The sequence below is a fragment of the Microtus ochrogaster genome, linkage group LG4, assembly GCF_000317375.1.
Source record: "Microtus ochrogaster isolate Prairie Vole_2 linkage group LG4, MicOch1.0, whole genome shotgun sequence".
In the NCBI taxonomy this organism is placed as follows: domain Eukaryota; kingdom Metazoa; phylum Chordata; class Mammalia; order Rodentia; family Cricetidae; genus Microtus; species Microtus ochrogaster.
Window position 1 is genome coordinate 18,563,165 of NC_022030.1, and position 13,728 is coordinate 18,576,892.

The 13,728-nt window shown below is 49.5% G+C and overlaps 1 protein-coding gene, 1 non-coding gene and 1 pseudogene across 4 annotated transcripts in view; all 3 read left to right on the forward strand.

The window, feature by feature from the left end:
• The window catches only part of Nop53 (NOP53 ribosome biogenesis factor), an 8,589-nt gene extending 2,255 nt beyond the window's left edge, over positions 1–6,334 (forward strand). The window contains exons 3-13 of one of the 3 annotated variants that reach the window (XM_005361072.2): positions 1,364–1,472; positions 1,911–2,110; positions 2,435–2,505; positions 4,038–4,133; positions 4,404–4,508; positions 4,595–4,789; positions 4,982–5,157; positions 5,263–5,329; positions 5,784–5,860; positions 5,962–6,018; positions 6,281–6,334. In XM_005361072.2, coding sequence (XP_005361129.1) covers positions 1,364–1,472; positions 1,911–2,110; positions 2,435–2,505; positions 4,038–4,133; positions 4,404–4,508; positions 4,595–4,789; positions 4,982–5,157; positions 5,263–5,329; positions 5,784–5,860; positions 5,962–6,018; positions 6,281–6,287 — 1,160 coding nt within the window. In that variant the 3' untranslated portion in view covers positions 6,288–6,334. Of the gene's footprint in view, positions 1–1,363; positions 1,473–1,910; positions 2,111–2,434; positions 2,506–4,037; positions 4,134–4,403; positions 4,509–4,594; positions 4,790–4,981; positions 5,158–5,262; positions 5,330–5,746; positions 5,861–5,961; positions 6,023–6,280 lie in introns of those variants that run through there. The other 2 variants (XM_026786499.1, XM_013351462.2) reach the window with 2 other exon arrangements.
• LOC113457676 lies at positions 5,370–5,478 on the forward strand. Its single transcript, XR_003378188.1, has one exon. It is a non-coding gene; the product is annotated as a small nucleolar RNA SNORD23 (small nucleolar RNA).
• Positions 6,335–11,487: 5,153 nt separating the features above from the next.
• Positions 11,488–13,728, forward strand: part of LOC101983557 — a 6,572-nt pseudogene continuing 4,331 nt past the window's right edge.

Sequence of the window (13,728 nt, forward strand, 5' to 3'; positions counted from 1 at the left end):
TCTCGAAAAATCAAAAAAATATATATATAAATAAAACAAATAAATAAATAAACCTAGGTTCTACATATAAGGGAAAACATGGTGTTTATCTTTCTGAATCTGGCTTATTTATGCTTAACTAAGTGATTTCTAGGTTTTGTTTTTGTTTTTGAAACAAGGTCTCACTCTGTACCCAAATTAGCTAAAGGGTCACTGTGTAGCGTAAGCTGCCCTAGAATTCACATCCTCTTCTCAGTCTCCCAAGTACTTGAATTACAGGTAGGAGTCAATGGGCCAAGCTACAAAGTTGTTTTCTTTTAATTTATGTATACAAATATTTTTTTTAAATTTATTTTATTTTGTTTTTGAGATAGGATTTCTCTGTGTAACAGCTCTGATTGTCCTAGAACTCTGTTTGTGACCAACTTGGCTTTGAACTGACAGAGAACTGCCTGTTCCTGACTTCCAAGTGCTGGGTTTAAAGGTGTGAGCCACTACCACCTGGCTGAAGCTACAGAGTTTTATCCCTAAAGAAAGTTTTTGTTTTTACATTTATTCTGTGTTTTCGTGCACGTGCCATAGCACACATATTGTCAGAAGACAGCATGTAGGAGTCAGCTCTCCTTCTACCCTGGTTCCAGGGATTGAAGCCAGGTTGCCAGGCTTGGTGGCAAGAACCTTTCACTGAGCCGCCTTCCAGTCCGGCACTCAGTTTTTCATGCCGTCTTGCTGGTGCTGTTACTGTTACTATTGGCAGTGCTGTGACGGACCCCAGGACCGTGTGCTCCTCAGGCGCTCTGCCACTGCTACATCCCATCCCCTGGTAATTTGTGCAGTTAGGTTCTCTCTGTTTAGCTCAGGCTGGCCAAAGACTCAATCCTCCTGCCTCAGCCCCCAGAGTTTAGTATTTCAGGTATATACCACCATACGTGGTCTCCTTAGTGTGCTTCTGCCTCTGCCTCCTGAGTGCTGGGATTGAAAGGATTAAAGGCTAGCAGTAGAATTCTTCCTTTCCCGATGGCCTTTGGAAGTAGAAAGCAAGAGTGCTGAGAGATGGCCACAGCAGGTCCTCCTTTAGTCTCAGTGTCCCTGGATGCCTGCCCTCTTCTCTGTTAGTTCTGAGCTCCTTTCCCTGCTGTGTCTCTGAGTCCCTCCAGATGGGTCTGTGGGGACTTAGTCCCCATCACAAGGCCTGCCTCTTGCTGATCTTGGCCCTGGGTGGGTCAGATCTGGGCTTCTGGGATCTTCCCTGTAGGTGAACAAGAACAGTCTGGGAATTAGGTTATGTGCTGGATAGTCTGGGCTGCAGCCCCAGTTGACCTGAAGTCAAGGATTGGTTTATGAAGATGGGGATGCCTAAGGTGAGGACTGTTCTCTGCTGCAGAACAGAGCAAGAAGAAGACCTGGGTCCAGAAGAAGTCACAACGTCTCCAGAAACCCTTACGGGTTGACCTTACCCTTGAGAATCAGTCTAAGATCCCCGCTCCCAAAGAGTGAGTCCCTCTGGCTCTGGGCCCTAAAGACTCTGTTTAGGAAGGTGGGGTGATGGTGGCAGTTGGGAGGCCACTGGGTCGGTGGAGAGTGTCTTAGAGGATTTAGCCCTAGTACCAAGGCAACAGGGTAGCTTGGACCAGCTAGGGGCTGTTGGGTAGAGAGGCTCCAGGGCACAGGAGATACAGGCTTAGTGTCTGTCATAGAAGAGAATAGGCTAGCAGGCCAGGCTGCCCTGAGGTGGAGTGTGGGAGATGTGATATTCTGAATGCTCAGATCCACCTGAAGTAGTGGGCATGAGGTGTGCGTTGAGCCATTTCACAAGGAGACAACTCTGAGGTAGACAAGAGAAAGGCTGCTGAGGCAGGAAGAGCCTAGTTGGAAGGGGCTGGCCACTGCTCAGCTGTCACCTTATCAGATACCACTCTCCCCTTACCCAGCATCCTCGCACACCAGGTCCCCAATGCCAAGAAGCTCAGGCGGAAGAAGGAGCTATGGGAGAAGCTGGCAAAGCAGGGAGAGCTGCCCAGGGAAGTGCGCAAGGCCCAGGCCCGGCTCCTCAGCCCTCCTGCACCAAAGGTCAAACCCGGGCCACAAGACATCGTTGAGCGGCCCTTCTATGACCTCTGGAACCCAAACAGTGAGTGATTCTGCTCTGATTTGTACACTGTATACATATTGTATACTGTTCAAGAGTATAGCAGCCAAGGGCATACACTACATGTGTTGGTGTGACAGTCTTCCAACAGGGGTTTGAGGTCCTCAATGCCACCTTTTTCTGCTTGTGGGGGCTTCCACCTCAGCCTTCTATCTTCCCCCACTTCCCAAATCCCACCTAGATGTGGTTTGAGGCCACGGGGGTCTGAGCATCTTCCCTGGCCTGGATTTCAGTGTGATTTTTCGCAGTGCAGGGGATGGGAAGGGTCCCTGGAGAAAGCCCGCTTTAGTTGCTCTCTCTCCGCAGACCCTCTGGACAAGCCATTGGTTGGTCAAGATGAATTTTTTCTGGAGCAGACCAAGAAGAAAGGCGTGAGGGTAAGTTTGCACAGGCAGGCAGTGGGTTAGGGAGGGTAGCTACTGGGTGATCTCCATCCCCACCTCCGAGCCTGTCATCCTAGTGACCTTTGTCTCTGTTGTAGCTCCCATGGTGTCTCACCTCGGGAAGGTAGCCTCACTTGAGCCTCCGTTCCTTCCTCTAACTGTAGAGTGTGGGTGACAGCCTGCTTAGGACAGCTGGGGAGGTGCAGGTTAAAGAAGCAATGCCTGAAAACTGCTGGCATTGTGGGTTGGAGGTTGCTTTGTGGCCGTCTCTTGAGCTCTGGAGCCAGTTGCTGTGTTGTCTCAGCAGTATTGGGGTGGTACTTACATAGCTCCCTGAGGGACTGGAGGAAACCTCATCCTTTATGTCCATGTGTTGTATATTTCCAGGAAATATAGGTTGGGGACAGGCTTCAGGAAGGCCAGGAGCCATTGCTGGAGAAAAGCCCCTGGGGCTAGAGACCAGAGGAGCAAGCCAGCCATTGGCAGAGCAGGGCCAGAGACCCCTGCAACCAAGAGTGTGCAGTGGGCCCTGAGCCAGCATGTGTGCATGGGGGGCAGTGTCCTAAGGCAGTAGCTGTAGAACTCACAGGGTCTGGTGAGGGAGAGATTGGGCTACTAGGGGACCATTCAGTATAGGTCCTATACCAAGGAAGAGACAAGTTGCAGTGGGCAAAAACGTTTGATGTAGAGGGCACTCTGGTTACCTGAGATTTCCATTGGAAGATCTTGGGTGGCCCTGGATTTTCTGTTCTCGTGTCCTCTGAGTACTTTTGGACCCTGTGGAATTAGAATTGTCACCCATACCTTGCTGTGACAGCTGAAGGCCCACAGCACAGCCAAAGACGGCAGTGTGCTTGTAAGCTAGCTTGTAGACCATCCAGATCGTTTTATGTGTGTTTGCAAATGCCCCCTCTCCCTCAATGGTCTTGTGACTTGTCATAGGAGAGGCCTGCAAAGCCCTGTCTGGGGAGCTTGCTCACCCCAAGGGCAGGTGTCCCTTGTGTAGGGTGTGAGGTCCTGTAGCTGGCTGGTCAGCCTGTAGCCTCCACTAGGGCATCCCATGTGGGAGAGCTCCATCTCCTGATCCTTTATATCTCCACAGTGGAACTCTGAGATAGGCAGATGGAGCTCTTCCTCCCGTACCCCAGCCAGAAATCTGGGAGGGGAGTGGGCCTGGTTTGTGTCCTTATATGGTGCAAGGCTGGGCACAGAAAAGGGTGCAGGGTGAAGCCTTTAATAATACGTCAGTCCTCACTGGGTGATGGTGCCACACGCCTTTAACTCCCACACTTGGGAGGCAGAGGCAGGCAGATCTCAGTGAGTTCGAGGCCAGCCTGGTCTACAAAGTGAGTTCTAGGACAGCCAGGACTGTTACACAGAGAAACCCTGTCTCAAAACAAAAATTCTTGAGGCCTACCTCATCAGGCCCCACCTGATATTGTCACACTGGTCTTGGAGATTCAGTGTAGGCATTTTAGGGGTGGCCTGACGGTTCATCCTGCCTCCCTGGTCTTCTCTTTCTCCAGCGACCACCACGCCTCCATGTCAAACCCTCCCAGGTGCCTGCAGTAGAGGTGATTCCTGCCGGAGCCTCCTACAACCCAACCTTTGAAGATCACCAGGTGTGTGTGGAGTGGGTGTCTGGCCTAACTACGTGCAGGTGTCAGTGTTTGGAGTCCTTGTTCTCCTCAGCCCTGCCCCACAGCTCCTTCTCCCCTTAGCTCTGGCCCCTCTTCCCTTCCATCCCTGGAACTTGCCTGTTCAGGGAATAGACCATCTAACCAGAGCCCAGCATGGTGTGAGGGGGAGAGTGGCTCTGCTGTGCCTGCTGGGTGGGGTCAGAAGGGCAGTCCTGACACTTAGATTTTCCTTGAACTCTCACCCCTGCCCAGGCCCTGCTTCGAGAGGCCCACGAGGTGGAGCTGCAGCGTGAGAAAGAAGCAGAAAAGCTGGAGCGACAGCTGGCCCTGCCCACCACAGAGCAAGCTGCCACCCAGGTGAGCCCCATCCACCGTTTGTTGCCACCTGTAACTCCCCTACTGCGCCCCACCCACCCCCACTTGCTGATCACTGTGCTCCCTAGGAGTCTGTGTTTCGGGAGATGTGTGAGGGACTGCTGGAGGAGTCTGATGGCGAGGATGAGCCAGGCTGCGCTGAGCGGGCAGAGACAGATGATGGGACCGATGAGACCTCCCCCCCTGGCCCTGCTGGTGCTGAGAAGAGGATGGAGAAGAAGACAGAGCAGCAACGGCGGCGGGAGAAGGCCGCTCGCAAGCTGGTGAGCACCCCACCTTGTGGGCTCATGTTGGCCATGGACCTTCTCATTCAGCACAGGGCTCTTGGCACCACCTTCCAGACAGAGGTGTTAATAAGACAATCAGCTGTTGCATGACCTGATTCCAGGACCATTGAAAGGGGTCTTGGATGGGGAAGGCACTAGGCTGAGTGAGCTCTTAATCTCTGTTCCCAGAGGGTACAGCAGGCTGCACTGCGGGCAGCCCGGCTTCAGCATCAGGAGCTTTTCAGACTGCGTGGGATCAAGGCCCAGGTGGCCCGGAGACTGGCAGAGCTGGCACGGCGGAAGGAGCAGCGGCGCATGCGGCGACTGGCAGAGGCTAACAAGCCCCGCAGGCTGGGGCGGCTCAAGTGAGGCCCGGGCTAGCGTGCTGGGAAATGGAGGCCTCCAGGCTACATTGTACTTCCCTAGCCCTATCAGAGCCAAACCCCTGAGTGTCCTCAACCCTGTTGCAGGTACCAGGACCCTGACATTGATGTGCAGCTCAGCTCCGAGTTGTCTGGCTCACTCAGGACGCTGAAGGTACTTTCCATGAGGGTGGCAGGGTGCTGTGGAGACCCTGTGCCCAGTGATGACAACCATCCTTGCTCCCCGTGCCCTCTGGGGCTGTGGGCGACACCATGGCTGCCCTGGGCTGGGCCAGTTGAGCCATTGCCTGGGGTCTGAGGGCACAGGGTCGGGGGTAGGGTTGGGGTGGATGTTCTGGTGTGAGCCTCTGACCCTCAGAAGGCCTTTTGTCCTAGCTGGTCATATCAGTCCTAGTGAGTCCCCTCAAGCTGTGCCCCGGAGCCTGGCCTGGCACTGAGGCTCCAGTTTTGCAGCCCTAGTTTTGCATTTTTGTCCTCTGAGCCTAGACAGAATAGCACACATTGACGCCACTACAACACTGAGCTCCCCCTGGATCCCAGCGCTGTCTATGACCTGCCTTCTTTTTCCCAGGCCCTGCTATAAAGTCTTTCTGCCCTCTGTCCCACAGCCAGAAGGTAACATTCTCCGAGACAGGTTCAAGAGCTTCCAGAAAAGAAATATGATCGAGCCCCGGGAACGAGCCAAGTAAGACCTGCTGTAATGGGAAGGATGGGAGGGGACTGACGTGACCCTTCCTCCCCATGCGATGATATAAGGGATGCTCACCATGCTTGCCCCTTTTCCAGGTTCAAGCGCAAATACAAAGTGAAGCTGGTGGAGAAGAGGGCCTTCCGCGAGATACAGTAAGTGAGGTTCTCCTATGTGAGGCTTACCGGCATCCTGTGCCTTTGACTTGCTTGCCCCACAGTAGTCTTCCTTCCCTCTGAAAGCTGCCAGTTCTGGGGCCCTTCTCAAACCCTGTGACTGGTCAACCGGTGGGGGTCCAGGAATCTAGAGTAGGGGTGGAGAGGGTGCGGTGCCCAAGGGTACAGAAGCCCCAAACCAGAAGAGGCATTGAGGCATGCTCCTGCACTCACTCACCTCAATTTTGCCTTCTTTCCTCAGGTTGTAGCTGAGCAGATATTGGAGCCCCGCCCCTCAATAAAGTGCTGTGACCAGCCCAGGCATCGTGTTACTTTCTTCTTACAAGCATTGTCTTCTCTAAACATTCACCCCATGTCTGTCCCTCCTCTGTGTTCCAGTCCTTGGTACAACCCCTCTCCAGCAGAGCCTGCCACCAGTGCTGAATGTATGCAGACCACAGCTCTGTTGGTGGTCTACCACTGAGCCACACCCCAGTCCCTCACTGGGGGATTCTAGGCAGGGGCTCTACCACTGAGCCACACCCCAGCCCCTCACTGGGGGATTCTAGGCAGGGGCTCTACCACTGAGCCACACCCCAGCCCCTCACTGGGGGATTCTAGGCAGGGGCTCTACCACTGAGCCACACCCCAGCCCCTCACTGGGGGATTCTAGGCAGGGGCTCTACCACTGAGCCACACCCCAGCCCCTCACTGGGGGATTCTAGGCAGGGGCTCTACCACTGAGCCACACCCCAGCCCTCACTGGGGGATTCTAGCAGGGGTTCTACCACAGAGCCACACCTCCATTATCCCTGAGCTGTATCTTCATATCCACCTCCAGGGAAGCTCTTCGTGTGATTAATCAATTACAGGGTTTCCGGTTCAGTTCCCTTAGATGTTTGCTCAAGATTTAGGTCTCACTGCAATCTCCCTTAGCATCCTGCTGTAAATTATAGTACTTTCTAGTACTCTAGGCCCTTTCCTTGTGGCATTTATCACCCTTGGCCTTTTGTTTATCTTCTTACAACTTCTGTTATTATTTTTGTAATTTTGTTTGTTTTTAAATGGGGTTTTACATAGCTTTACACTATGTAGTGAGGGGCACTCAGGACTGATCTGCTTCCTCCTCCAGTTCTGGGATAGCAGGCAAGCACCATCATGCCTTGCCGGTGTAAATAACAGGTGAGAATAATGGTCGTAACATCTGTAAACCAGCAGATCATGTGTCCAAATGTCAAACACTTAATACAGTGGAGTCTGTAAGGCCCCTGCGAAAGGGAAGCTATATGACTCTTCAATACCGTGAGAATTCTTGCCTTCCTCCCCTCATGTTTAGACTTAGTCCTTCCCAGCAAGTCCCAGAAAAATCCAAGCTTCTTAGGGGACCATACAGGAGGTCCCTCTTCACTTCCTGTTTATAAGCGCCTTTGGCAAGCAACCAAGTTTACATCCTTATAGGGGAAAAATAGAGCTGGAGATGTGGTTTAGTAGCTGAGAGCTTTCTGTTCTTGCAAGGATATGGGTTCAGTTCCCAGTACCCACATCAGGTCCCTATAACCACCTGTAGTCAAGTTCAGAGGATCCAAATGGCCTCTTTACATAGGTGTGTGGTTAGTGCACATACATACACACACACACACACAAGTCCATTTTTACTTTGTTTTTGTTTTGACATCTCATTGTGTAGACCAGGCTGACCTCAAATTTGGATATCTGCCTGCCTCTGCTGGAATCAAAGGTGTGTGTCACCACAGCTGGCCCTAAAGCTTTTATTTTTAAAGATTTGTGTGTATTAAGTGTTTTGCCTGCATGTATGTCTGTGTATCTTGTATATGATGTTCACAGGGGCCAGACGATGGTAGTGGATCCCATGTAACTGGAATTATAGATGGTTGTGAGCCATTATGTGGGTCCTGGGAACTGAACCCAGGTACACTGGAAAGCCTTCATTTTAAAAGAATGCAGTAAACAAGCTTGAGATTCTGATTTGTTAAGTTTTTGTTTTTAAGACGGGGACTCATATAGCCCAGGCTAACCCACAACTTGAGGGTGCCCTTGAACTTCTGGTGCCCTTGAACTTCTGGTCCCCCAGCTTTCATATCCCTCTCTTTAGACAGGGTCTTACTGTAACCTTGGATGGCCTTGACCTCCTGATCCTTGTGCCTCTCGCTCCTGAATGCTGAACAATATGTTCAATTTTAATTTTAATTGAGGTTTTCATACATGTGTACAGTGCTTTTTTTTTTTTTTTTGGTTTTTCGAGACAGGGTTTCTCTGTAGCTTTGGTGTCCGTCCCGGAACTAGCTATTGTAGACCAGGCTGGCCTCGAACTCCCAGAGATCTGCCTGCCTCTGCCTCCCGAGTGCTGGGATTAAAGGCATGCGCCACAACTGCCCGGCCTGTACAGTGTATTTTGATTGTTTTCACCTCACTCCCAGGAACTCTTGCATGACCTGTTTCCTGCTCTACAGTAAAAGGAACTGGTATGAAAATGTCAAGTGTTGCCGGGCGGTGGTGGTGCGTGCCTTTAATGTGCAGAGGCAGGCACTTACTGTGAGTTCGAGGCCAGCCTGGTCTATAAAAGCTAGTTCCAGGACAGGCTTCAGAACTATAGAGAAACTCTGTCTTGAAAAAATCAAAAGATCAAACAAGTCAAGCCGGACGATGGTGGCGCATGCCTTTAATCCCAGCACTCGGGAGGCAGAGGCAGGTGGATCTCTGTGAGTTTGAGACCAACCTGGTCTACAGAGCTAGTTCCAGGACAGGCTCCAAAGCCACAGAGAAACCCTGTCTCGAAAAACCAAAAAAAAAAAAAAAAAAAAAAAAAAAAAATCAAACCAAATTCCTTGGCCTCCAATCCAAGCTGCAGATGAACAAATCCAGCAGCTCTCTGGACCAGTCTAGAAAGAGGTCGCTAGGGACCCCTGCCCCCACCCCCGACCTCCCCATGCAGTATCCTGGATGTCCTGGGGTCTGCTCCATGCTGTAGTATGGTTTCTTGAGTGAAGAGTTGTAGGGCAACACCTGCTCTACACACTACGCACTGTGCTGTGGTTGGCAAGTCGGGTAAAGGGATGGAGATTGAAACACACAGATTTTGGTAACGCCAAGAATGCTCTTTATTGTGTTATAGGGCAGCTTATATAGGGTCTCATTGACTAATGGCCATGCCCTAACTCTGAGCTGCAAGCCCACCAGAAACCACTCCCCTACCATCAGGAACTCTCAAGGGTCTCGTGCTCAGAACAGCTGTAAAACAAGTTGTTTGCTCAGAGCAGCTGCAAGCATAGGAAAACAAGTTGTTTACTCCAGTAGGCAGGGGGCCACAGGAAATTCAGGGTTTGGGGGTCCACAGTCCTCAACAAAGGATGAGCCGATCCAGCCAGAACTTCTCAGTGGCTAGTGTCTCAAGTACTTTGGTTCTCCTGGAACTTGGGAGGACCTTGGAACTGGAGTTACAGATGGTTTTCAACATCACGTGGGTGCTGTAAATTGAACCTATGTCCCTGGAAGAGTAGCCAGTGCTCTTCACTGCTGGACCGTTTCTCCACTTGTTTGTTTTAAGTTATCATTTTTAGTGTTTGTGTGTGTTGCTCACGGAAGCCAGAGAGGGCCTTGAGGTATCCAGGAGGGAGACACAGGTAAGCCTCCAGAACTGTCTGGTCTTCTAAGATCAGCAAACTGTCTGGACTGCTGAACTGTCTCTCCTCTCCCCACCCCTTTTTAAGTTGAGATGTGGGGGTCTCAAGTAGGGCTAGCCTTAAATTTCCTAGGTCACATCAGAGAGCCTTGGATTTCCGATCCTCCTGACTACCTTCTGAGTGCTGGGATTGTGGACATAAGCTACCAAGCCTGCTTTCCCAAGCAAGTGCTGTACCAACAGTCTCAGTTCTGAGATTTTTGTCTTAAAAGGATATAAAAGGTTAGTTCAGTACAGAAAAAAAATGAATCGCTGGGAGAAACATGATAGTGAATTTGCTGGAATCCTGCTGCCTCTGCGACTTGGCAAGACATTTGTTGATTGCATGCCAGAGTGGCTAGTCAGTCCCACCCAGCACCAGAACACAAAAACCCCTCCCTGGCCCTTACACACTTCCTCCCATTCTTGAAGTGCCAGGCCTTAAGCTTTCTCCCAGATTCCCCTGTTTCCTCACAGCCCCCAAGAGTGAGATCAGTGTGTGAAAAGGACTCTTTTTTTAAAAACAAAACAAAACAAACTTCATTGTTATATCAGTAGTCAGCAAATGACTTGAGAGAAGGTCTCAGTCCTAAATCACTTAGCAGGCAGGTCTGTCATCCAGTGCCAAGGGCACTATCCTCCACTGTACTGGAGGGATTGAAGGGCTTAAGTCACCTGCAGAAAGGAGGTCACACTATCCTGCAACAAGCCCAGGATTTGAAATTGGAATGTGGGTGGGCTCCCTTCCTCTCAGGTTGCTTCTGATACAATTCCAGATGGGACACGGGCCATTTACTGCATGTGGAACACACATTTCCGGCAGTCTCACTGAGGTTCCGAAGTTTGCCTGATCCTTCAAGGACCATCCCCCCCAATGCATGCCATCACCCACCCCAGTGGCCTTCTCTGGCCCTGAGCTTCCTTCCTCCATCGAGTTCCCTGCTGGTGCAGACATTTTCCACCAGAGTCCAGAGCTTGAGACTCCTTAGATACTTGGAAAGCATCTCTTATAAAAAAAATTTATTTTTCGTGTTCCACTAACTTTCATTCCCACCTCTCCTTCCCCTGCCATCTGTCTCCACCCTCATATAAAGTACTGTTCTCCAGCCTACAGAACATTCCTTTCTAGGGGAGGGGGAGGGATGACAGGAAGAGCCTTTAGGATAGGCTTTATGGGGGACCGTGGGAGGAATCTAACGAGAGTCCCTTCCCTCACCTATTTATAAAGTGCCTGGTCCTTTTTTTTTTTTTAAATGAAGATTTTTATCCTGGAGAAGTCATTCCGAAGGTCATTAAAAAGAAGGAAGGAAAGAAAGAAAGAAAGAAAGAAAGAAAGAAAGAAAGAAAGAGAAGGAGGAAGAAAGAACAGTCAAGTAGCGGTGGCACACACCTTTAATCCCTGCACTCAGGAGGCAAAGGCAGGCAGATCTAGTTCGAGGCCAGCCTGGTTTATGAAGGCAGTCCCAGAGAAACACTGTCTTGAAAAACAAAAACAGAAAAAACAACAAAAAGGACACCTAAAAGCACTGAGAATTTCTGCCTGACAAGACCAGCCTGAGAAGAGTGTAACATTCGTGACAGAATTCAAATTCAAATCCACCACAAAGAGCTGCTACAAACAAAATGACAAACACCCCTAGAAGAAAATGGTCTAAAGATTTGAACCAGCAACATAGAAATACAGCTAACCAGTAACCACAGGGAGGAATTCTTAGTCCCAGCTCTCCTGGGTTTACAGAGATTTTCCTGCCTCTGCCTCCTGAGTACTGGGGTTGAAGGTCTATGCCATCATGTCCAACCAGAAACAATTCTTGACTTCTTTGGCAAGTAGGCACAAACTAAAAAGGGAAACTTTATGATGGCAGCCTCTGACGAACAGGTGGGGTGCTACCCTGCTGGAAAGAGTTAGTATAGCCTATAGGAAGTGTTGCGGGAGGTCCTCCCGCTCCTCCAGCCTATAGCTGCTGAGATACCAGCCCATTGGGGCATGGTCTCTCTCCCTTTAAAAAAGCGGCCACTTCCCTCTCCTCTCTCTCTCACTTCCTGCTCCGCAGGCGACTAGACTCCCTTCCTGGTTGCGCAGAGGGCTGTGATCTGTAAGTTTTTCCCCTTTAAATAAATACCACCCTATTAATCATAATTCCAAACTGGTGTGCCATTGCTTGTGACTTACACCTTCAAGGAAGAACAAGTTAGCTGACTCCTACAGTGCCTGCTAGAACTTGTCAGTGAGGGGCTGGGCTGTGGCTCAGTGGTAGAGCCTCTGCCTAGAATCCCCCAGTGAGGCACTGGGGATGTGGCTCAGTGGTGGATCTAGGTGCTGGGGTTTGAATCTGGGTTCTCTAAAAGAGCAGCAAATTCTCCTTTCTGCTGAGCCAACATTCCAGCCTTGAATTGTTTGTTTTGGTTCATGGTTTTAGAGATTCATGGTGGGGAGGGCATGGTTGAAGAGAATATTTCACTCAAGATGTCCCAGAAACAAAGAGAGTAAACAAAGGGAGGAGCAAAGACAGGATGTATGCTGACATACATCTTGGTGATGTTTCTCGAGCTGGGCCCCACCCCCTGCCTTTGGCCGCCTTCTAGACATCAATCATATCGTGAGCCCATTGAGATACCAGTGATGCATCAGGCCAGAGCCCTTGGGATCTGATTCTCTCTGAAAAACCCTTACAGACAGGCCCAGCCATATGCTTTGCTTGTTTTGCTTATCATGTGCAGGTATAGGGGTCAGAGGACAACTTTCATAGGAGTCCATTCTCTTCCTCCACCATGTGAGTTCTGGGGTTTGAACTCAGGTCTTCAGGCTTAGCAGCAAGCACCTTTACCCGCAAAGCCTTCTCACGGGCCCACCATATAGATAAACATCATGAAATTTAAAACATATTTTGCTATGTGAAACGCTAAAGCTCAAGCATCCTAGAATCCCATTTGTGAGCTGTGTTCAGATTGGGCTATCCCACAGAGGTGGACGTTGTGGGTGGGGAAATGCCTCCTCCCACGTTTCCTCTGACCCCAAGAGTCACTGTCACTGACTGTGATCTGCTGTTTCCGAAGAGTTCACACTGGAGCACAGGGAGAGCAAAGGTCAGGGCTTATTTTCTAGCAGGAGAGAAACTGAAAATACATGGCTCAGAGCTGGGGAAGACTGAGCAAGACCTGCTGCTGTACTTAGCTGATGTGGGAGTCCCCTGTGTGTTGCTTGTATTGGTTAAATAATTGCTTTGGTATAGATCTTGGTTTATTGATACAAATTTAAGGTCAGTTTTGTTATATGTATATTTCTGCTCTTGATTAAGGTATTATGATTGTGTAGTTCATTTAAAAAATGGAATGTATAATTAAGAAATATAGGTTAATAGATAATCCTCTATAATAGTCAAGTATGGAGTCATGTTAGTTAGATTTTCTGATGTATAGAAGTATATTTCAGTTAGATAGGTATTCTTCAAATCTTTCAGAGACCTTCAGAATGTGGCATTTAAAATGTTTAAGAACTTAAGACTTTTCATGACAGTGAGACACATCTGCTCCTGGCAGCACCAAGCTACTTCAAGAGGAACATGGGCATTGAAGAGGCTCCTTATGGAGTTGGTTAGCCATTTGGGCAAGAAACTGCTCTTGCCTAGACTGCTTAACTGAACATGCTGTACCCACAGAGAAATGACTGCTGAACTTGCCTGAAGGTGAGATGATCCTTTGGGGTTCCAGCTTCATGATGCAAAAGAAAGTGACTAAACTGTCTTTGAAATGTCCTGCTTCATGGAAAAGTATGCCAGATACTATGGGCCTATAGGCTAAAGATGGATGTCCCAACAGTACAGAAGAACTTTGGCTAACTGTCCAGGCAGTGAGATGTCTCTGTCATTTCTAGAGTTTTGGAAGTTGCTTAAAATGCACTTTCTGTTTACTTAGATAATATTTTATCCTTCTGGAGTCTCTGATAGAGTTGAAAAATTTATAGTTATAGTTTTCCTTAGTTATGATAAAGGATAAAGTAAATAGAAATATTGTAACTGTAATTCTCGCTT